Below are 23,843 nucleotides of genomic sequence, written 5' to 3'. Positions count from 1 at the left end.
TTAAATCTAAAAATAATTAATATATATATAATTACTTATTTGATGGTACATATAAAATACAATTAATTATGTGATAACACATATTTTGTAACCTATGATGACACATATAGGATATATAATAGTGATTAGGGGTGGGCGTTCGGGTTCGTTCTCGGGTCTTTTTGGGATTTCGTATTCAGTTCAGATCTTTGAGGATTTGGTTCGGATTTGGATAACCAATTTAAATAAGTTTGGTTTAAATATTTGGATAGATAATTAATAATTATTTAAGTATTTTTTGAGTTTTTAGTATTTTTTTAACTATTTAAGATATTTACATTTAACTATTTGTAAATATTTTCAAGCATTTATGTGAACTTAAAAGTATCATATATATTCTGGATGTTTTTATATACATTAAATCTAAAAATAATTAATATATATAAGTATATAAATCTATTTTGGATACCCAAAATATTTCGGTTCGGATCGGATTAGGTTCCAGTTCTTCAAATACCAAAATTTTGAATAATTCGGATATTTAATCAATTCCGGTTCAGATTTAGTACTACTTATTCGGATTGTGATCGGTTTGATTCTTCGAATTCGAGTTTTTTGCTCAACTTTAAATAGTGACATAAAAAGAAAATAACATTATATTTTTTTATTTTTTTAAAAAATACACCCGCACAAGCGTGCGGGTCAAAATCTAGTTTAAATTATAGTTTAGTTGAGATGAATAAATGCAATATAATATATTCAAAAAAATAATCTAATTGATCAAAATGTTTATAAGCAAAATAAAATATATGTTAAAAAATCTTCTATTAATTTTTCATACATATAAATTACAAAACGGTTCAAAGCTCTTAAACATAAAATTACCATTATAAATTATATATTTATTTCCATGCATGAGTACCAAAGGAATAAATTTGGTTTTGATCCGTGCAGATCTTCTTCTTTTTCATCTGAGGTAAAGATTATCTCAGAATGCTTTGTCATACCCAAAACCTTCCCTGAAAAATGGAAAGAGCCATACCATTTTACACTAATGGATCACTTCTTGCTCTCTTTGCATTATATCCAAAAGGGTCTTCTCTTTCTCAAACCATCAACACCATCTGATGATGCAATCAAACCAAAAGTCTTCATGGAGACTTTGCTGCAAAAACTCAAAGTCTGGATGCAAGGAGCTTCTGTGTCTTATATCTTTAATCTGTCCCATGTGGAACAAATTGCATCAAGTTTGTTTGCATAATAAAAGAGTCGACCGGAACTCGGATGCAGACCTATCTTTATATCAAGTAATATAAATTCTTGATATAGTATACCATATGAAGGTCTGCATCCCAAGATAGAGTATTAATATATTCAGAACTAACAAGTAATTACATCACAACCAACAGATACTGCTATTCAAGTTGCCACGTGCGTAACTGTTTGATTCAGCCTTGGTCAATTTTTGAGGTTTATGCACTACGATAAAACACTCAAAATCCGACGGCCATATTCGTCGGAATGTCGTCAGAATGGCCATATTCCGACAAATTCCGACGAAAACCGTCGTCGGAAATATCTGGTCGAAAAAAAAAGTTCGTCGGAAATTCATCACAGTCAAATTTAGTTTATGACATGCAATCCCAAGGGAAGGTGTCTAATCTTGAGCTTGTAGTAGGAAGTTTGCATATAAGGATGTGTAAACATAAAGAGTAACTAGTTTAGTGTGTGAAAGAACTTCATCTATGTTTCTGTTTCTAATATGAGTTCTCATCAGATACGCGAAGCTGACATTTCTCGGCTCTCCTTTGCGGTCGAGTTAGCAGAAGAATTTATGGAAGGTGTGCTCTATAGTACTCTACCTTCTCTTTTGTTAGTAATATGCCTCTATGAATACTGACTAGCTTCTATTTTCATTGGTTCATGCTACTAGATTGGCAGAGTAAAGGTACTTCCCTAACTCTGATTCTTTATTCTTGATCATTTGAAACTTTCGAAACATTGTTTCTGATTATCTTAATATCCTGTAGGGACAAGATGTTGCTTTCGTCATTTTTTTTTTTGTCTTTTTGTGTGCTGCAATTATGAATCTCTGATTGCTCTAATCTGCAGATACTGGATGCGTTAAACAAAGGAGAGATCCCATCAACAGGGTCACTAGTTGTAGTTTTCAATAAAGATATCGTTGAGAGATGTGTGAAACAGTAGTACCATGAGAGGAAGGTAAAATTGCGGCTACCTATGTCTGAAGAACATCTCCAAAGTACCCATGAACCGGCACATGATGAAGCTTTAAAAGCATTTGATGCTCAGCATTTTGGAAGACAGCATGCAAAGAAATCTGTGGATCAGTTGGATGACCAAATGAAGGAGGTATGAATCCCATATGCCATCTAAATTTCTATTAAGTATCTTATACATTCCTGTGACGCGGAAATATTATGCAGATTATTTTTGTCTTCCTTCTCCTCGTTATAGTTTAATATCGTTTTTCTGTTTGCATGCACACGCTAAGACATCTCTTTTTTTTTTTTTTTTTTTTTTTTTTTTTACGCTAAGACATCTTTCTTTTGGGACATTGCTGATTACCCTGTTCCAATTGGTGTCAATCCTGTATTGTTTTGGGGCGTTATGAAAAACGCTCTTGTCAACCAGGGCTATAAAGGGGAGTTGTCAATCTATCTTTACGATAACAGATATAAAAAAACAAGAGAGAGAGAGAAAGTTTTCTCTCTGGTGTCTCTCCCCACTCAGCCGTCAAACCCTAGTTCACCCATTTCTGCCGTTCGTTTTCAAGGAGGCCGACGACATAGTTTTCACCGTTGGTCTCCTGCCCCACCGGATTCTTCTTGTTCCAGCCACAACCACCGATCCTATCTTACGGCGTCGCTTCCTTCTTGTTCTTGTGACTCTGGATCTCTGTTTTTCAGATTTAAGCGAAAGTAGAAGTCCCCGGTGGCCTTAATCTTCTGACTCCTTAGTGCGTCGGCCTTGGATCTGGGTCAGATCTGAATCGCTAGTCATCGAGTTTTAGGTTGAGAGAGTAGCTACCTCTCCTCCTCTCTCCGACCAGCCTCCCGACGAGTTCTAGGGCTACAAAGCTTCAAAGGGTGTAGAGCCTCTCCTCAGGGGATTCGTCCTCAGAGAGCGGCGGAGTTGTGGTCTCCGTTGAGGGCCTCTGAATTTAGTTTCAGGTATCATTACCATGGCTCCCTCCTGTCAACTTAGTTCAGTTCTCTCTATGTTGAGTTTAGGGTGGTTGGATGCTTAGGGTTCTCTGAGGACAGTCCCGATGCTTCTACCTCTTGATATTCGACGATTGAGACTTGCCATTGGTGTGACTAGCCTATTTTGAGGGTCTTCAGACTTCTCCTGTTCTTCATCTCCTTCTTCAAGCTCCGGTTTGTTCTTTCCGACGGCCGTGATGGGTTAGCTTATAGTCGGATTGGGGTGCATTATACCGACTACGCTTGACCATCGTTTCATGTTCTCTATTTCAAGTGAAGACATCTTGGCAAGTTAGACAGCTACTTTCCGAGTGGCATTGGGTTTGGTTTCAACGAAGTCCCTCCTCAGCTAGCACCGGAGTGTAAGCCAGGCTCTCCGTCGTCGCAGCCCGAGAGACCTTCGGGTTAGTCTTCGGCAAACCATCCCCGTTTAGCCAAACTCCTCTTCTCTGCAGGTTTCGATCAGCAAAGGGTTTAGGAAGCGCTTGAGCTAGGAAATTAGTTGATACTTGTTGCTAAGCTTTAGTTCTAAGTGTATTGTTGCAATATCCTTAGATCTTTCATGGATGCTATAGGTTCTTTTACTTTTTTTGCGGCCTTTAAGATCAGATCAGCTCTTTGAGCAATCTTGGATTTCAATTTCTATTGTAATCAAAATTTCATTATTCAGTTAATGATATTTACTATTTAGCAAAAAAAATAATACTGGTGAATTGCTACCTAAATGTCTGGAGACATGCGTCGAATTCAATTTCTTACCCGAAGGTTAATGAATTGTTTTTAAACAATCTTTTGTTTTCACTTATATTTATGTGTGTATGTAATCTAATATCTCATCATCACGCCCATTCTTTTCCACCAGGTGATGACTATGCGAGAATTTCTTTGATGTTAGTGGACATTTCTTTTTGGGCACTGTCATATCCTCGTTCAAATATTATTGTACTCTCCAAAAAGAACTTAGGAGGCACGCTTTTGGCTTTCGAAATCTTGAATTTGACACATGGTCTTCTCTTATCCAAGACGGAACCGGATTGGCTGGTTCCTAGTGAAAGTTCAACCTTGTTTCTGACAAGCCTTTTTGAAGCCAGACCAGAGTATAGATCTTCAGGAGTAGAGTCTGGAACTAAGGGAATAACCATGGATTAAGGAAGATTTAAGATGCTCAACTTAAAAGTACTCTCATATCTAAAAAGGAGAGATTCCCATCTTGCAAATTTTCAAATTATTTAAAGTAAGAGCTCACATCATTTCAGGCTGATTTTTATGTTACTGTAAGGCCTTAAAGCTACAAATCTTCTACGTCTTACTTTCCAAAACTACCACATCTTTCTTATAATTCTGGATTTGACATTATTTCTTAGTAGATTGTAATCTCAGAACATGGTATAAATCAGTGTTTCTTTTATTAGATGATTTTCTGTGTAATAATGCGCCTATTGCAAACATGGTAAAGATCATGAGTTTGCTGTTTCCATGATGATTCATGTCTCCGCTCAAGATGGCTAAAGAACTTATGTTTGAAACTGATACGTTTTAGCTATCGATTACTCTCAGATCTGTACGATTGTAAACTCTCTTTTTATAAACTGTGAATGAACAAAGCTTTGAAGTACGATTACGGTGAAGCTCTCATGGCGAACTCAACAGCAATCGTCAGTCTCATAGCGACTGTAGAGCATGAAAACGGAAAATACATTTCCCTCTCTTATTTATAATATACCAAAGACTTCTAAACCCTCTCTCTCCTTTAGAGTCTTCAGATATTTCCTTCCACTTCAAGTATCTTCAAACCCTCTCCATCCAATGGTAACTCTTCCAACTCATCCTCCTTCGACCTCAACTGTCTCTTCTTCTTTCGATAGTACGCTTGATGATACTTATCAGAAACTCTCATTGTTTTTGAATGTTAAGGAAAAACAAACTACAACGGGCAAACATGCTGTACTCAGTTCATCATTATCCTACCAAAAAATACAATAAACATTTGTGTCCTGTTAAGTGTTGCGCAAAAAGAAAAAGAACTAATCAACAATCCCACTGAGTATATGATTAGTAAGAGAGAAGAGAGGTACAGAACTTGATGCATCTTCTCTGCCTCCAAAATGTGTTTTGCTTTTACAAAAGCTGTTTCTTTTCCGCCAAATCTGCACCACTCACGTATCTTGCTACAAACGAGACAAGCCTGAACGGTGCACCTATCAATGGAGCGTCGACAAGAGGCACACCACCACTTGCTTCTTCTTCTTCACCTACTACAACCTGTGATTCCACATCTATCTCCCCATTCGGATTCACAGAAACCGGCACTGTTTCTTCTGTCACACCTGATAAGTTTCTATCTAATGGTGCAGTTTCTATGTCTCCAGAGTCATCAGTTCTAATCAACTCGTCGTGAATGGGTATTTCTTCTAAGGTATCAGACTTCTGTACTTCAATTGCTAGGCTCTCAGGGGTTGAAGCAAAAGCATGCTGCGATTGGTTTAGCTGAATGCACAACTCGTTCACCTGACAATGTAGTAATAATAGTAACGAGTCAGATTATCAATAAACCAACAAGTTAAGTAGGTAACTCAGTAAAATCCATATCAGTACATCTCACCTTCTCAACAAGTTCAGCATTTTCAGTGATAAGCTTTTCAACTAGAGTACAAGCTGCTTCAATCTGTGAGTTTAATTCTTCCTCAGAAGCACCCTGTATCAAACCATCATAAACCTTTTCATACATTTTTTTTTGAGAACTTCATTGGAAAGGCATTATAGTCTCACATTAATGTTTTGGAACTAGAACTTTGCAATTTGGGAGTATTCAGAGCCTAACCTTCACATTACTTTCATGGTTTTCACGTTGGACTTGAAGATTGGATACAGTTTCCACAAGACTTTTGTTCTGCTCCTGAAGATTACTCCTAGACTCTTCCAGCTTCATTACCTGCCAAACTTTGTTTTAATCTTCATAAACTCTCACTTGGGATGAAACACATAAAAAATAAAAGATGAAACACATACCTGTGCTCGCAGTGTTCCAATTTCATTGTTTAGGCTTGAAATCATTTCTCTGGATGACTTTTGCAGGATTGAATGTCTATGATGAGTATACCATGGCCATCTTATTCTAACTCTAAAGACACTTTACCTAAAAATGCGCTTTCTAACTCTTAAGACAGAGTTACCTCCGCAGCTGCAACTGAAGATTTTTCATCATGATGAAGGTTCTTTGCTAGTCTTGCCTGATTGACATCATGAAATTTTGATTAAGCTGAAGAAGATGCAACAGTTATCTTAATATGAATGGAGACATACCTCTTTCTGAGAGAAGGTAGATCTTTCGTCAAGCAGTTGTCTCATTTTGACTTCTGTACTAGACTGCCAAATATATTTTAACAAATGTCAGAACTACACATAACATGTTGCTACATATGAACTGTAATGATGGTACTAAAGGAACGTCCGAGGATTGAAGATGTCTCACCATTTCATGAACAAGCACGTCGTTCTTTGTTTTAAACTGAACAAGTCTTCTCTCCAACTTTCCTGCATAAACACAATGTTACTTTTACCTTCCGGTTGCAGATGATCCAGAAAAAAAAAAACAAAGATATGCATAAAGCTGTACGCTATTTTCTTTACTAACCTCGTTCAGTTTGAGAGCTTCATTCTCAGTTCTCAAATGCAAGAGCCTTTTGCCTAACAGGGCCTGTGAAACACCGTGTTATTTTGACCTTAAGCTTGCAGATATTAATGCAGAAAAATAGCAAATCAATCGATTTATGTTATTGCTTCAGTAACCTCTTTTTATGTAAGCTTCATTCTCTGTTCTCAGATGTGAGAGCCCCTCTTCTAACAGTGACTGTAAAGCAACATGTTATTTTGACCTTCAGCTTGCAGATGATACAGGAAATAACAAAGCTATGATACGGGCAGGTGTTATTTTTCACTAACCTCACGTTGAATGTGATCTTTCTGTTCTCAAATGCTCAAGCTTTTCTTCTAACAGTGCCTGTAAAACACAAATATTAGTTTCACCTTTCAGCTTGAAGATGTGCCACTTATCTTAACACAACTCGGGCTAATAGGGCTGGTGGCGCAGTCCCCACTTGACCAATTTGAGATTGTCCCTGTTCAGATCCCCGAAGTAGGCTTAAATACCTATGTGAGTATCGGAACCTTCCTTTATCCGAAGGCTCTAAAAAGCCCTCAATTTGTATTCGTTTTGTTTCTCAAATGCTGAAGCCTTTTGACAAATTGATGACAGTAAAAAACACAAAAGTATTTATAGAAAATTTATATTAGACTAAATAAGTTACCATATATGTAGTCTATATAGTGAATATTGTAACCTAATTTCCTAAATTAATATGGAATAATATATATAGATAATAGTAATTTTTTTATTCTAATATATTGATATATATCTTAATATTGACAGTTGGATTTGGGTCGATCTTCGAGATCTCCCAATACCTTTCTATTAACAATGTGATTAAGGAATGAAAATATCTTCTTAATGTTAATGTACAATGTGTATATATAGTAGAGAATAAACAGAGACTAAGCAAACGTCTCTGACTCAACAGCCTCACGTGGACATCACGTGGTTACTATCATAATACGCCCCCACAAGCCTTAAATCTGGAGCAGGAATAGGAAGATAAAGGCTTGAGACTGATAATCTGGACAAGAGGAATCAAAACAGAGCAGGTTGCAAAGCCTTTGTCAGAATATCAGCAAGATTGTTAGCGGAGGTGACATGGAGCGTGTTGAGATAGCCAGACTTCATGCGATCCCGAGTAGTGTGGCAATCAAGTTCCACATGTTTGGTACGCTCGTGAAAAACAGGATTTGCCGCCAAATGAAGAGCTGACTTGCTATCACAAAAGAAAGTAACGTACTGACACTAATCAAATTGAACTGAAAAGATGGAACATAGAGAACGTCACGCAAAATCAAACGATCAGAAAGATGTATTGTGCCTATATGATTAATGACCTCTCTAGTACCATTAGGAAGTGTGACTGTGGTATGAGAACCCGGTTTAGTATCTGAAAAAATGTGAAATCAGAACATACATGACAAGTAGCACCGCTATCTATTATCTAAGCACCACTAGGAATACGGGTACTAAGAGAAGAAAGGCATTGATGTTGAAAAGTAAGGCGGTTGTTCTCAAAACGTAGGTTAGAAGAGGGAAAAGGTATTGTACCTGCAGTGGAAAGATGAGCCATGAAATCTGGCAAGTGGACAAAATCCATGAATGTGGAGCTGATTGCTTTTGAGGATACAAACATGTGGGATGTGGTTTATTTACCTGAAGGGAAGCATGTCATCGGCAACAAATGGGTCTATAAAATCAAATACAACGCTGATGGCACTGTGGACAGATTCAAAGCTCGTTTGGTTGCAAAGGGATACACGCAACAACCTAGTGTTGATTATATTGACACGTTCTCCCCCGTTGCCAAACTTGTTACTGTCAAGATGTTATTGAAGCTTGCAGCTGCTCATAAATGGAGTCTCACGCAAATGGATGTTACAAATGCGTTTTTGCACGGGGGTTAGACGAAGAGATTTACATGAGCCTTCCTCTTGGCTACACTCCTCCACCAGGTGTTACTCTTCCACCTAATGTTGTCTTCAAGTTGAATAAATCCATCTACGGTCTCAAACAAGCTAGTCGACAATGGTATCATACTTTTTTAAAGGTGCTTATCAGTGATGGTTTTGAGCAGACTCACGCTGATAACACTCTTTTTGTCAAGCCTGTTGGTTCTGTCTTCATTGTTGTCTTGGTTTATGTGGATGATATTCTCATCACGAGCAATGATGATAAGGCCGTCTATTCTCTGAAGAAGGTTCTTCACAATGCTTTCATTGATTTAGGGTTCTTCGATTTTGTCCTCAATTTTCGAATTGATTTAGGGTTTTAATACGTTTCTAATTAATTTAGGGTTTTCATCTGTTAGATCTACGGTTTATACTAAGATTAATCAATTTAGGGTTCTTCAATTTCGTCATTAAGTTTTCTTCTTACTAATACTCGATGCTTTTTTTGCAGATATCTTCTCAAATCAAAGGAGTACACTTATTTTAGTGGTGAGCTTCTCGTTCCTTCCATATTGTTATGAGATTTTAATTTTCTGTTTTAGTGATTTACGAAACCTTATTCGTGTATTGTACGTACACTTGGATCTGGAGTACTAGTTTATTTTTACAATGGACAAGAATTGGGTTTGGCTACCAAGGTATGTGTATGTTTTATTATATATTTTCATTTTTTTGTTTAAGTATTAAGGTGTTTGATGTTTCGAAATGTTTGTTACTTACAGGGATAGCCTTGAGTACCAGTGGCGTTGAGAGGCTTACTCCCGGATGGTCCAAGGATTGTAGTTACAAGGATGTGCAGCTTCTTTAACAGACTTTGTCAGCGAGTTCTAGACCCTGAGAAGCTAATATCTTTGGAGACTGAGCTTGTAGAGACAATGTGCGAAATGGAGAGGTATTTTCCCCCATCTTTGTTCGACATAATGTTTCACCTTCCCCTACATCTGGCAAGGGAGGCACGTCTGGGTGGTCCGGTACATTTTAGATGGATGTATCCATTTGAAAGGTACTAACTGTAAATTTTGTGTTTTGGTCTTCTCTTGTTATTTTTTAAACCATAGACTGTATAACTGATTAAATTCTTGATATGCAGGTACATGAAGACTATTAAAGCATTTGTAAAGAACTATGCAAGGCCAGAAGCTTGTATGGCTGAAGGATACTTAGCTGGAGAATGTATAGCATTCTGCTTACAGTTTCTACAGAATTCTGTACCAGTTCAAGAAAAGATAAACCGCAATGAAGATGTTGAGACAAATGATCTAATACTTGAGGGTCGACCATTGAAGATGTAAACAATATTCCCCTTGGACCCAATGACGTAATTGTCAAGATTGAAAAGGTGATTAAGAAGGAGGCTTATTTGTGGAGAGCTAGTCCTGAGATGTCTACCGTTGGTGATGCACTTCATCTCAGCATCGCTTGGCCAACTCAGAAGATAGATATTATTAATCAGTCACCATAAAGAGTTTCGCCATTATCATCTTCACCTCAGGTAAACTTTTGGAACATTCAAATAGATGGGTTGGAATTGTAATGAACTTTTGACTTATGCTTTGCTTGCCATTTTTTGGTGATAGAGTGCTACTAACAGCATGGACACCGGTAAATCAAGTCCAGAGAAGAAGTGACTTTTGTTGGATTGCTTTAGCTCAGCAAATATTGTCGCTGAAGGCTGTGTCGTTTCAACAAATCCAGAGGATAGAGTGCACTTTGTCCCGTTAGGCGAAAATGCTTGCAAGGTCTTCGTTCTTGTGGCAAAGATTGGAGATGCAAGAGTTTGGAGACCAAATGCAGAAGTTGAATTCATATTCGATGCTCTAGGTACCATTGTGGCTTGGCCTAGTGACAAAGTTATATTTGTCTGATGCTTGTATGTTTGATAGATATGTTTGAAAACTTTGGTGTGTTGCTGGGAATGTTTGTGTCGTTGGATGTGTTGAACTTCAAGGTGTTTATGTATGTCAACTGGATATGTAAACTTTTAATGTTTAATATTAATTATGTTTAATATTAATTTCCATTTTATACTTAGATTTAATTATATTATGATTTAAAAATTTAGAAAATCATGAACGCTACAAAAATGAAATCTGTAAAAAAAAAGGCATCGAATATCGGAAATCAAATGCTATATTAAAATATTTATATAACAAAAGGGCAACCGCTATCTAATTAAAACATACTGTAGCGGAAAGGAAAAGCGTTATCTTAAGTGGAGGACCTATTATCGCGGCCGATGATACAGCGTACCTAATAACGGTATGGTATCGTGATAGCGTTTTTCCGCCGCAATTAATACTGGATATTCTTGTAGTGAAAGCTATCAAGGGCAATACGAGAAGGGATAGATAAAAGATAGTTGAAAGAGAAGATGACTTAGAATCAATTGGATTTAATCTTCTTCTTCCCTATAATAAGTTTCTAAAAGAAAATTCAAAGTAAAGTTTGCAAGGGTCTCGATACGGGTATGTTGTAGGGAGATCGATTGTTGTATCTTCAAGATAGACGCCTACGAAACTACACACTATTGTAGGGGCGAAATTATGTTTTAGGAGATTGCTCAAGCAAACTTCTATCAAACCACGGTCGATTAAGTTGTGAGAAGAAAAAACATAATCATCTTATAACTTTTTATAAGGGAATAAATCTAGTAGGATTTATAAAGGTTTATAAATTATCTACGACTGTGAAGTAAGCAAACGTATTAACAGGCATGGCTAATCCGCGGTTTACCGAAATGATGTCTGATCTGCAGTTTACCTACAAACCCGTGCCTACGCCGGTCGTAATATACGAAAGTACGTAAGAATATCTCTCTGTATATCTCCACCTCTTGCTTGAAATCATCCGGCCGTGATCTGAATTAGATTTCATCTGACAGAGATCTGACGTCATCGTAATTAAACTAGTGTATGATCTAATCGTCGATCTGCTGTCATATTAAAATTTTGATTTATATATATAGTTTTGTCTTCCTTGTCCTACGTAATTGTTTAATCGTTTTGTTTTTTCGTTTGCATGCAGACGCTAATAAAGACATCTGTCTTTTGAAGTAGTAGCGTTTATAAGAGATTATTTCATACATCGTTTCGTCTGCGCCTAGCCCAATAGAAAACACGTGGGCCTTTATATGAATATACTAGGGTTGGCGGATTAGCCTGGGACGGATCCGGATATCTGGAAAATTTAGGGTATCCGGATCCGGATCCGTCGGATCCGTGGATTTATATCCAGATCCGGATTCGTGATTTCCGGATATCCGTCTCGATATTTTATTATCCGCGGATATCCGGATCCGGATCCGTCAAAATAATTAAAAATAATTTTTTTAACAAAAAATACTAATTTTTTTAATATAATACATAAATTAAATATTTATAAATATATTTATATATGTTTATAATATTGTAAAAACTAAAATATAATATTATAAGATTAATTCATGTATAAATATTAATATATCAAATATAAATATTAATAAAATTTAAAAATTTAATGTATTTTAAAAATACGGATCCGGATCCGGATCCAGATATCCGGACCTAAAAATTAAGATATTCGGATTCGGTTTGCACGGATCCAAGATTTTACTATCCGGATTAGGATCCGGGCACCCCAGATATCCTATTTTCGGAGCGGATCCAGAGTGGATCTCGGATCGAATCCGGATCTCGTATAATAAGTCCTAGGCCTAGGCGGGATAGTAACCGAAAAATACATAAATAGATAATTAATGTTAACGAATATTTCCAAATGTTTAGCTTACTTTAATTTAAGGTAATATTAATTTTCATTGTGTATGTTTTGCTATTCTTATAATAGATTATGTTTATCTTAATATTGAAGACATGTTTATGAATACATAATAGTTTTACATAATTTATTTGTTTATTCTACTGTAGTAATAGTTTTGATAATAAGCAAAATAAAAATTTAGTACAAAAATCTCGGATTAATTATGTGCCAAAATATTATTTTAGATTGATGTCAATGTTCTGTTAGTTTTTTAAAAAATTGATCAATTTTTTTTTTTTGGATTATTAAATATTTTATCAATAAATTTGGTTTTAAACAATAAGATGATGCAAACGTGAAATACTTAATAAACTTTTACAAATTATAGTGTTAAATTTTTAGACAACTTCTTTTGATGAAATTTCATCAGGAAAATAAAGGATTCAGCTTTCTTAATAGTATAACATTAGTTTTGATATTTGTTATTAGATCTAATTATTTATATACATAAGAGGTGTGCTTGCACGAATTTCTTTTCAAATGTGTCAACGCTCTGATTATTTTTATTAGGTTAGCAGGTGTCATTTGTCGAGAAGATGTGTTATGGGAAATGTTTTACGTTGTGTGAGTTTTATCTAATATTATTTTAATGATTTGTAATTGTATCTAAAGTAATTTATTTTGAAAGCCTTTCCTCTAAGCTCCCATTTTCCATTTTCCATGAACTCATACACCAAATACCCATATGCAGGATACGTACGAAAGCGAAAGACTAATGGCAATAGGGTTGTGATCAAGTTTATCTTTTGTACCAGACATCGTTATGTACGAAAGAATTAAACCACCGTATTTCTCGTGCGATTCCCTTCTTTTTGGTCATTTCAGCTTGCTTCCTTCTAGTTCCACCATCATCTGCGCTTTCTCACTTGCTTCCATTGTAGCTCTAGACTTGGCCTTCTCCATCTTTGGAATAGCCAGGACTGTCGCTTCAGCACTCCTAGCTTCCTCAAATCTTCGAGCTTCTTACATTCTCCACAGCTTATGCTAATTTTTCAAGAGAAACATGAGAGTCATAAAGTTTTAGACAGAGCAGCTTGCTCATCATCAACTATCCCTGCTTGACACCTATATTTCTAACCGTCCTTTTGTATTAAGTGCTTCTTTCGACGCTGAGCTGTACATGTCCATGGTTTGCCTAAGTTCAAGCCTTCATCTTCTCATCTCAGCTTCAATATCTCTCGGTAAGTCAATGACTGGTGTTTATTTGACGGTGAAAACCTTCTTGTCAATGCGAATGGTCGTCACGCTAATGTCTGGTCAGAGTCGGTGTTTTCAACTTCGTTGGTTACGGCGAAGCTCGTAGGGTAACACATACTGCCATCAAGATAAATCAATTTCAGCATTAAAGAATAGAAAACCTTTCTTGAAATGTTATAGTATAAGAGGTGTGGCAGAAGTAACATACCACTACGACGGAGTTATCCTTTGGGGACTCTTCCTCTAACTTCTCAAAATAATGTTTTAATGCATATAAAGATCGCCAATTTCATCATCAACTATATAAAAGAAACTTCGGGGAAGATTTTCTGATAATCAAGAAATAAACAAATGGATCCCACTCGAACTGAATGTTTGGATTAAAAGCTTGATAATGAATTTACGAATAAAGCGAAACAGAATCAACAGACAAAACAATAATCATTGTCCAATTATTTTAAGATAACAGAATCTTATGGAATTTTTTTTTTGATAATGAAGACATGAACAAATGGATCTCCATTAAAAGAAAAGTTAGGTTTAAAAGTATAATAATCAATACATGAAGAACGCGAAACATATTCAACAAACAAAACAATTATCATCTCCCAAATACATAATGATTTTGACGGTGGATTTACCTGAGCTTCGAGGAGGAGCATGTGAACCCCATTAGCTCGCCGCCGCAATTCACACTCCTGATTTCCCAAAAACTAAGGAAGCGGACATCGACGGTGGAGGGACAACCGCCGGCGTTCAATCGGCAAGGAGGACAGAGGGGTTAGCCATTTTCAAAGGTATATTTCTTAAAAAAGCTTATGAATGAGAAGAAAGAACGGATGAATTTCATGGGGAAAAACATATCTTTTTATAGCTGAAGATTATGATGATCGCAGTAAATGGGAAAGCAATGAATGATAGACCGTCAATAGCTGATGCTTCAATTGTAGACGACTCTTCGCATGAGCGTAACCAGAAAACGTTTCCAGTTTCTCTCAATCAGGAAGATGAACAGGATCGTGTCTCTGACGGAATGATAAAGAAGAAGGTGAAACATCACAGTCGGAACACAAGATCGAGTTTTCGTCTGCAACGGCGAATGTGAGATGGGTGTAACTCTAATAGCGAAAACGTTGCGTTTGGATATTCATACCTGTTCAACTTTTCGGACTGGGCTAATAAAATAACATTACGGTCCGTTAACATGTAAAGCCCATACGATCACACTCTGATTTAAATGAAACGGAGCGTTTAGAAAGAGGACACATGTCGAAATTATAGGACTCGAATTTGTGCGCTGGCAGCTAAGGTGGACACTGTAGGAGGGATTCAAACTCTATTTTATATATAAAGATATTTAGGATTGACGCAGAGGAGGAGGGTTTTCCTATTTTCTTGTTCGCAGAGTAGAAACCATGTCCACAGGCACCGACGAAACGATGGACAGACTTTTCCCCAAGCCTCAGAGAAAAGAGATATGTAAGATCGATTCACTTTCTCGAAATTGTTCATCATGAGTAGATTTCATCCGATCGATTTGTCATCGTAATAAATTTCGTTCTTATATGGGATTTAAAATTAGACAATATACTAGATTTCATCGTATCATATTAATTTCGTCATATCATATGTTACATTATAGACAAAATTCCATTGTTTTCACGATCTGATTTTTTTTTTGTTCATAGTTATTATGTCTTGATGATATTACTTTGTCCTCGCAGTGCGTTCCACGTATGTTATGTTTGACGCCGAGGATTTCTCAATCCCTAATTTTCATGTGCTTAAAGAGAATATCTTAACAGCTATTACGAAAGAAGGTTATCGTGGGCGGATTAAAATCAAGGGTTACTTTGGTGACAAGAAAACCATCCCCCAAGAATTGCTTGACAAGTATTTGGAAGCCGGAATTTATTCCAAAATATTTGAAGGTATTTTTTACTTTTTTTTTTCTCTCACTATCTATTCTAACTAATGTGTATATATGTTGGTTTTACTATTTCCAGGGGATAGAGTTGCTCGAATGAACATGATGTTAGTGGAGCTTCTTTTCTGGGCAATGGCCCATTATCCTCAAGGAACAAATGTGCTCATAATCACTAAAAACCAAAACATCCTAGAACGTCACAAGGTCTGGAATGTTATTGAAAGTTTGGAAGAGAGAGATTTCTATTTTGCCATTGAACATCCTCATACCTTCTTTCCCCCAACGGGCCCAACATGCGCTTAAAGTTCCATATGTGGTCTTAGCGGAAGAGGAGACGGGTCGCCGCGGTGCTTAGCTGCTGTTTGTGAAGAACTGTCATTAATTTTTATTTTTTTTTGAAAAATTCTTTACTTTTATTGTTCTTATATATATGGTGCTTCCACATATTTATCTCCTACGTTTTATATTTTTTCATCTTTTATGAAAATCCAGAAAATGATTTCTTGATTTGTAAAACAATTCTATCGCTATTGAATATGCAAATACCTTTTGAGATTTTTTTTCCAGAGACAATCTTCTGTATTATAATTGTCTAATAGCAATTATGTATTTTGGCAAGAAAACATAGTTTTTATAGTTTTATCGAGAAACAGACGTTTTGGTGAGAAAACACAATTTTTTTGATTTTGGAGAGAAACACACAGTTTTACAGTTTTCGCAGGAAAACAAAATCTTATGATTTTGGAGGATAACACATAATTTTATTGTTTTCACTGAAAAAACGTAATTTTACAATTGTGGAAAATTGCAATTGTGATTTTGGTGCGAAAACACAATTTCACGGTTTTGACGGGTAAATATAAATTTTCAATTTAGCTTGGAAATACAATTTTACGGTTTTGCCCGGAAAAAAAACATAATTTTGGTTTTAGTGGTAACTGATAAGTAATTTCACTATTTTGGCAGATAAACTTAATTTTAAGGTTATGCCAGGAAAATGTAATTTCCAGTTTTAGCAGGAAAACATAATTTTAGAGTTATGAAGGAAAACATAATTTTACGATTCTGGTGGAAATATAGTTTTACGATTTTGGCAGGAAAACATGATTTTACGGATTTAGCGAAAGAACATAATTTTACGACTTAGGTGGAAAAAATATTTTAATAATTTTGGAAGAAAACAATTTTGAAATTGGAGAGAAAAAACCTATATATTACTAACTAAAATTTAATTATAAATGGTTATGGGTATATATGGGTTATCCATTTGAATATAAGAAACTTAGAACGGTTTAAATCGATTTAAAGTGTTTATTTTAATGATTGTTGCAAAACGCTAATATCTGCTAACAACCACAAAAATTATCTTTACAAAAGTTATGTTTAAGGGTGGTAGCTGATAAACTATTCATGCCTTGAGCGTGTAGAAACTGAGATTACTAGACAAACCGTTGAATTTCGTACATATTAAAGCGTTTATGTATTTTTTTCTTTGCAACTTGACTTTTCTATTTATTTATTTTTTGGAAAATATGAACGTTCGTAAAAGAGACACAAAATGAATATTTAAAGATTTGGACGAAAGTTTTTGTGTGTATTTGAAGTCCAAATTGATGTTGATATTATTAACCCAAAATTTTTTAAACTAAATGATAATTTTTTTTCTCCATTTCATTTAGTTATTGACTTATTACAAATAATATATAGGGTATACTTCTTAAGCCAATATAATTAAAATTACTTAAAATAAAATATAAACCAGTGCAAATTATGAAATTATTTGGCTAGGTTACAATTTGAACTGGTCGGCCCACTGACATATATATGGAGGGGGTAGATTGGATAAATAGACGAAGACAAGGAGAGTTACAAGTAACCACAGAACAGAGCAAACCCTAGCTAAGATCGACGAAAGCATGTCTTTTCCGCAGCCTTTCGACATGGTTATGGACGAAGGCATGACTGATCCGCTGTTTACCGAGATGATGTCTGATCCGCAGTTTACCTACAAACCCGTGCCTACGCCGGTCCTAATATACGAAAGTACGTAAGAATATCTCTACCTCTTTGCTTGAAATCATCCGTCGGTGATCTGAATTAGATTTCATCTCATAGAGAGATCTGACGTCATCGTAATTAAACTAGTGTCTGATCTTTTTTTTTTTTTTTTGTAACAAAACTAGTGTATGATCTAATCGTCGATCTGCTGTCATAGTAAAATTTTGATTTATTTATTTTAATTTCTTCCTCGTCCTCTTAATTGTTTAATATCGTTTTTTTTTTCGTTTGCATGCAGACGCTAAGACATCAGTCTTTTGGGACATGGCTGGTTACCCTATTCCTAATGGTGTCGACCCTGTATTGTTTTGTGGCGTTATGAAAAACGCTCTTGTCAACCAGGGTTATAAAGGGGAGCTGTCGATCTATCTTTACGTTGATACTGGTGAACTGCTACCTAATGGTCTCGAGACCTGTGTCGAATTCGATTTCTTACCCGAAGGTTAATGAATTAATTGCTTTAAACATTCTTTTTGTTTAAAACAATCTAATATCTCATCAGTCACATTCTTTCCAGGTGATGACTATGCGAGAATATCTTCGATGCTAGTGGACATATCATTTTGGGCACTGTCATATCCTTACTCAAATATTATTGTCCTCTCCAAAAACATCGTTAGAGGCACGATTGTAGCTTTCGAAAGCTTGTATAATACACATGGTCTTCTCTTATCCAAAACTGAACCGGATTGGCTGGTTCCTGGTGAAAGGTCAACCTTGTTTCTGACAAGCCTTTTTGAAGACCCGACCGGAGGCCAGTTGTCGACAAGCTCTCAAAAACAAAGGAAAATCCAGGGTGGAGGAGGAACAAGCTCACAAGGAGCGAAAAGGGTAGGCTAGACATAAGATGTCAACCAAGGTAGAGAGCAAAGAGGTTGAAGCCAGACCAGTCTCATATATAGCTGCAATATATGACTGGTACGTACCGTTAACCCGTCTGTAACAGAGGAGGCCATTGCAGCTGCTGCAGTATTGCAACTTGTGCTTGAGTGTTCTAGATCCAAAACTACCATATCTTTCTTATAATTCTGGATTTGACATTATTTCTGAGTAGATTGTAATCTCAGAACACGGTTATAAATCTGTGTTTTTTTTTTAATGATTTTCTGGTGTAATATAATGTGTCTAATGCACACATGGTTAACGATCATTGAGTTTGCTGTTTCCATGATACATCTTAGCTCAGATGGCTGAAGAACTTTTGTTTGAAACTCTTTTCTCATGGTTTCCTTTGAATTCTGAGAAAGAAAAACAAAACGACATCCAGCAACTTGATGTATTCAGTTCATCATCACCATCATTATCCTACCAAAAAAAAATATAATAAACCTTTGTGTCCTGTTAAGTGTTGTGCAATAAGCTAATCAACGATCCTCACTGAGTGTATGTGTGAAGTAAAAGAGAAAGAGAGGAGAGATACAGAACTTGATGCATCTTTTCTGCCTCCAAAATGTGTTGTTTTGTGTTTTACAAAAACTGTTTCTTTTCCGCCAAATCTGCACCACTCACGTATCTTGCTACAAACGAGACGAGCCTGAACGGCGCACCGATCAGTGGAGCGTCCACCAGAGGCACACCACCACTTACTTCTTCTGCTTCTCCAGCTACTGCAACCTGTGATTCCACATCTATTTCCCCATTCGGGTTCACAGAAACCGGCACTGTTTCTTCTGTCAAGTTTCTCTCTACCAGTGCAGTTTCCATGTCTCCAGAGTCATCAATTCTAATCATCTCGTCGTGAATGGGTATTTCCTCTAAGGCATCAGACTTCTGTACTTCAATTGATAGGCTCTCAGGGGGTGAAGCAAAAGCACGCTGCGATTGGTTTAGCTGAATGCACAACTCGTTCACCTGACAATGTAGTAATAAACAAGAACCACTGAGATTTTCAATCAACTAACAAGGCAAGTAGGTAACTCAGTATCAGCACACCTTACCTTCTCAACAAGTTCAGCATTTTCAGTGATAAGCTTTTCAACTAGAGTACAAGCTGCTTCAATCTGTGAGTTTAGTTCTTCCTCAGAAGCACCCTGTATCAACCATCACAAACCTTTTCATACATTTGTTTTCTGAGAACTTCATTGGAAAAGGCATTATAGTCTCACATCAAAGCCTAACCTTCACGTTATTGTCATGGTTTTCACGCTGGACTTGAAGACTGGACACAGTTTCCACAAGACTATTGTTCTGCTCCTGAAGATTACTCCTAGATTCTTCCAACTTCATTACCTGCCAAACTTGGTTTTAATCTTCATATCAGACTAAATCTATGCAGTATTATGATTAGCAGAGCTTCCGGTTCTACATGATTTAGAACTAAACTTTCACTTAGGATAACGCGTTCAGAAGCAATTCAATGAGCCACTCATGGAAATGAGAAAATCACTTTAAAAAGTTCCAAATAAAAGATGAAACACATACCTGTGCTCGAAGTGTTCCAATTTCATTGTTCAGGCTCGAAATCATTTCTATGGATGATTTCTGCAGGATTGAATGTATATGATGAGTATACCATGGTTCTAACTCATAAGACACTTTGCTTAAAAATGCGCTTTCTAGTGTAAGATAGAGTTACCTCCGCAGCTGCAACTGAAGATTCTTCATCATGTTGAAGTTGTTGAATTTTTTTCTCTAGACTTGCCTGATTGACATCATGAAATTTTGATTACGCTTATACGAAAAGAGAATGTATTATAACTGAAGAATATGCAACTGTGACGTACCTCTTTCTGAGAGAAGGTAGATTTTTCGTCAAGCAATTGTCTCATTTTGACTTCTGTACTAGACTGCAAATTTTTTTAACAAAGCGTCAGAACTACACATAACATGTTGCTCCATTTGAATTGTAATGTAGGTACAAAAGGAACGTTCCCAGGGTTGAAGATGTCTCACCATTTCATGAACAAGCACGTCGTTCTTTGTTTTATACTGAACAAGTCTTTCCTCCAACTTTTCCTGCATAAACAGTTAAAACACAGTGTTACTTTGACCTTCGGCTTGCAGGAAAATAACAAAGATATGCATACAGCTGTACGCTATTTTCTTCACTGACCTCGTTCTGTTTGAGAGTTTCATTCTCAGTTCTCAAATGCAAGAGTCTTTCTTCTAGCTGTGCCTGTCAAACACCACGTCATTTTGACCTTAAGCTTGCAGATAACGCAGCAAAATAGCAAATCTGTGGATATGGATTTATGACATTTATTCACTAACCTCTTTTTGTATGTAAGCTTCATTCTCTGTTCTCAAATGCAAGAGCCTTTCTTCTAACAGTGCCTGTAAAAAAAAACATGTTGTTGTGATCTTCAGCTTGCAGATAACGAAGATAAATAGCAAAGATGTGAATACGGGTAAATGCTATTTCTTCACTAACCTCACTTTGAATGCGAGCTTCATTTTCTGTTTTCAAATGCTCAAGCCTCTCTTCTAACAGTCCCTGTTAATCACCACATTAGTTTCACTTTTCAGCTTGAAGATGAAGCTGGAAAACAGCGAGGTAATGACAAAGGCTTTACTGTATTCTTTAACTAACCTCTTTCTCTATGTGAGCTTCATTTTGTGTTCTCAAATGCGCAACCGTTTTTTCTAACTGTGCCTGTGGAACAACATCTGAGTTTCACCTTTCAGCTTGAAGATGGAGCAGGAAAACATCAAAGTAATGAGTAATGACAAAGGCTTTACTGTATTCTTTAACTAACCTCTTTCTCTATGTGAGCTTCATTTTCTGTTCTCAGATGCTCAAGCCTTTCTTCTAACAGTGCCTGTGAAACACCACGTTGGTTTCAACTTTCAGTTTTAAGATGAAGCAGGAAAACAGCAAAGTAATGACAAAGGCTGTATACTGTATTCTTAGCTAACCTGTTTCTGTATGTGAGCTTCATCTTGTGTTCTCAAATGCTCAAGCCTTTCTTCTAGGAAAGCCTGTGAAACACCATGTTAGCTTCTGCTTTCGCTTGCAGATGAAGCAAGGAAACAGTAAAGTAGTGACAAAGGGTTAATGTAATCTTAAGTAACCTCTTTCTGAATGTGAGCTTCATTCTCAGTTTCCAAGCGTCTAACAGTTTCTTCAAAAACAGCCTATGAAGACATGGCAATTCATATATTGTCACTATTTCACTGGAGGAAAGAACCATAACTAGGTAATGGATATGTTTCTTTTATAAAACCAACAAGAAAAGGCTTAACAAGAGAAAAATAAATCACCACTTTCTGAAGGTGGGACCCAATCTCATCACGTAACTGTTTGATTGTTTCTTCCAGAACCGCCTACAGGAGCATTACAAAACTAGTTCAGGGATTCAAGCCAAAAGATAGACACGAAGAGACTCTTCACCGTAACAAAAAAAAAACAATGCAGAATACTACTGCTAACAAAAACTATATCAAATAACGAAACTTTGTTCATACAAGAGGACATAATCTCACCTCGCTATTTGGAGACGTGTAGTCAACAACACCAGGTTCATCTGCCTGCTTTCAATAATATAAGATTTTAAAGTATCAGACCATGAGGGGATGCTCAAGGACTATTCCCATAGTTTTTTTTTTTGTCTACCATCTCTATACAAACCGGCAGAAATGGATTTACAAGTAGACACATTGATAACATTGCAATCAATAAATCATGTAATGGGTCACAAACAAAGGCCAACAATATCCAACAGTATAGACAGACATATACACTAAGAGATTAATCAGTCAATGTTCCTTGGATCTAGACATTGACAACTTACATTGATGATCATCTGTTGAGATGATGGTTCCAACTGAATGGAATCAGGGACTTGGTTGATTTGAGCAATGTCAGCGTCTCCGGTATGATTCCCATCCTCGGTAGGTATAGCGTCACCGTCTGCACGTTTGCTATTGTTCTGCTTGTTCTTCTTCTTCTTGTTTCTCTTCTTCTTCTTCTCATCATCCATACCTGATCCCAAGAAAAACGTAATCAGTTACAAAAAAAAGAGGGTTGAATCAAAAAAATCATATCAAGAATCTCTAAAAGTTTCTTTCATCGAAGTCAGATCTGAATGCACATAGAGAGAGAGAGAGAGAGAGAGAGAGGGAGAGATTCAAGCTTTACTCAAATTGAAGGCGAGAAAACGAGAGGAAAACGCTTTGCTTTGCGATACAGGGGATGGGTGAAACGAGGGAAGGGAGTGCTAATTCGACACGAAAACTTTGCAAAGCTTTTTGTGATTTTCGGATGAGGAAAAAGACAAAACGGAAATGAGAAAAAAAGAGCTTCTTTGTTCTTTTTTACTCGGAGCGAACCATTTCTAAATTAATAAAAGAGTATTAATTTCTTACATTTTTTTTTTACATAACAAAAGAAAATAGATTCATATAGATCGTTAACCAAGAAGGTAGCTCTGCATCCATGTGAACGACGAACGACGGTTGAATTCTTGCTCTCCGTGCTAGTTTGTCCACCTATGTGTTCTGCGTTCTTGGTACATAGATGATCTCCGAGCTCTGAAATCCAGTACTAAGGGTCTTTATATCTGTCAAGTAGTTTGCAAACGCTGGCCATTCTTCTGGTTCTGAAATCATCTTCACCAATTGAGAACAATCTGTTACAAATGTGACCCGAACCTGCCGCAAATTCCGCATACATTCCATTGTCCAGATTAGTGATTCAAACTCTACATGGAGAGATGAAAGACTAGCTCTAGTGTTTCTTATACCCATCAAACCATCAAATCCTGGTAAGTTGCTATACCATCCTTGTCCCGAGAAGTTATCATTTGCGTTCCATGAGCCATCAGAGAAGCACCATCTGCCCGGTCTCACCGGTATGGGAGCCAAATCTCTCTGGTGTGCGTCATGTGACTCAGGAGTCACCTGTGCATCAGCCCACATAAAAGATTCTGTCTCGGCCTTCCCGAGAGTATCTCGAGGATTAATATCCAAATTACTAAATACCTTACTATTCCTTGCTTTCCATATGTACCAAAGTATCCACGCAAAGTGATGATCATCCATCTTTGGGATAACTCGCCAAAATAGATGATTCATGTTTGCGTAGAGTGATTCTGTTGGAAAGATTGCAGGATTAGATG

General features: G+C 36.6%; 2 protein-coding genes and 1 pseudogene across 3 annotated transcripts; 1 reads left to right on the top strand and 2 right to left on the bottom strand.

The window, feature by feature from the left end:
- Positions 1-5,129: 5,129 nt before the first annotated feature.
- On the bottom strand, positions 5,130-8,458 carry LOC106329903 (annotated as a pseudogene).
- Positions 8,459-17,606: 9,148 nt separating this feature from the next.
- On the top strand, positions 17,607-18,893 carry LOC106331316. Its single transcript, XM_013769638.1, has 3 exons — positions 17,607-17,772; positions 18,026-18,229; positions 18,305-18,893. The coding sequence occupies exons 1-3, from the start codon at positions 17,646-17,648 to the stop codon at positions 18,625-18,627; spliced, it is 654 nt and encodes a 217-aa protein (XP_013625092.1). The 5' UTR covers positions 17,607-17,645; the 3' UTR covers positions 18,628-18,893.
- Positions 18,894-19,036: 143 nt separating this feature from the next.
- Positions 19,037-23,019, bottom strand: LOC106331306 (myosin-9). 2 transcript variants are annotated; one of them, XM_013769626.1, is made up of 18 exons: positions 22,865-23,019; positions 22,518-22,708; positions 22,210-22,257; positions 21,988-22,050; positions 21,799-21,861; positions 21,643-21,705; positions 21,483-21,545; positions 21,317-21,379; positions 21,158-21,220; positions 20,998-21,060; positions 20,840-20,902; positions 20,680-20,742; positions 20,511-20,573; positions 20,363-20,428; positions 20,209-20,268; positions 19,906-20,016; positions 19,725-19,817; positions 19,037-19,638 (listed from the first exon to the last, which is right to left on the bottom strand). In XM_013769626.1, exons 2-18 carry the CDS (start codon positions 22,704-22,706, stop codon positions 19,255-19,257), a joined length of 1,581 nt encoding a protein of 526 aa, XP_013625080.1. In that variant the 5' UTR covers positions 22,707-22,708; positions 22,865-23,019; the 3' UTR covers positions 19,037-19,254. The 2 variants fall into 2 exon arrangements, with proteins under 2 accessions (XP_013625080.1, XP_013625081.1); XM_013769627.1 differs by having other exon boundaries at positions 19,039-19,638; positions 22,210-22,254.
- Positions 23,020-23,843: the final 824 nt, after the last annotated feature.

This window comes from Brassica oleracea, chromosome C3, assembly GCF_000695525.1.
Source record: "Brassica oleracea var. oleracea cultivar TO1000 chromosome C3, BOL, whole genome shotgun sequence".
NCBI lineage: Eukaryota > Viridiplantae > Streptophyta > Magnoliopsida > Brassicales > Brassicaceae > Brassica > Brassica oleracea.
This window is presented reverse-complemented; position numbering and strand designations above follow the sequence as displayed.

What these genes read in the sequence shown, in the direction of transcription:
- LOC106331316 (XM_013769638.1), top strand. Translation starts at nt 17,646, where the DNA reads ATGTCTTTTCCGCAGCCTTTCGACATGGTTATGGACGAAGGCATGACT. An exon ending in GCCGGTCCTAATATACGAAA is followed by an intron (nt 17,773 to 18,025) that starts GTACGTAAGAAT and finishes GTTTGCATGCAG; the next exon opens with ACGCTAAGACATCAGTCTTT. An exon ending in ATTCGATTTCTTACCCGAAG is followed by an intron (nt 18,230 to 18,304) that starts GTTAATGAATTA and finishes CATTCTTTCCAG; the next exon opens with GTGATGACTATGCGAGAATA.
- LOC106331306 (XM_013769626.1), bottom strand. Translation starts at nt 22,706, where the DNA reads ATGGATGATGAGAAGAAGAAGAAGAGAAACAAGAAGAAGAAGAACAAG. An exon ending in AAACTCTCAAACAGAACGAG is followed by an intron (nt 20,743 to 20,839) that starts GTCAGTGAAGAA and finishes CTGTTTATGCAG; the next exon opens with GAAAAGTTGGAGGAAAGACT. An exon ending in ATGCTGAACTTGTTGAGAAG is followed by an intron (nt 19,639 to 19,724) that starts GTAAGGTGTGCT and finishes CTACATTGTCAG; the next exon opens with GTGAACGAGTTGTGCATTCA.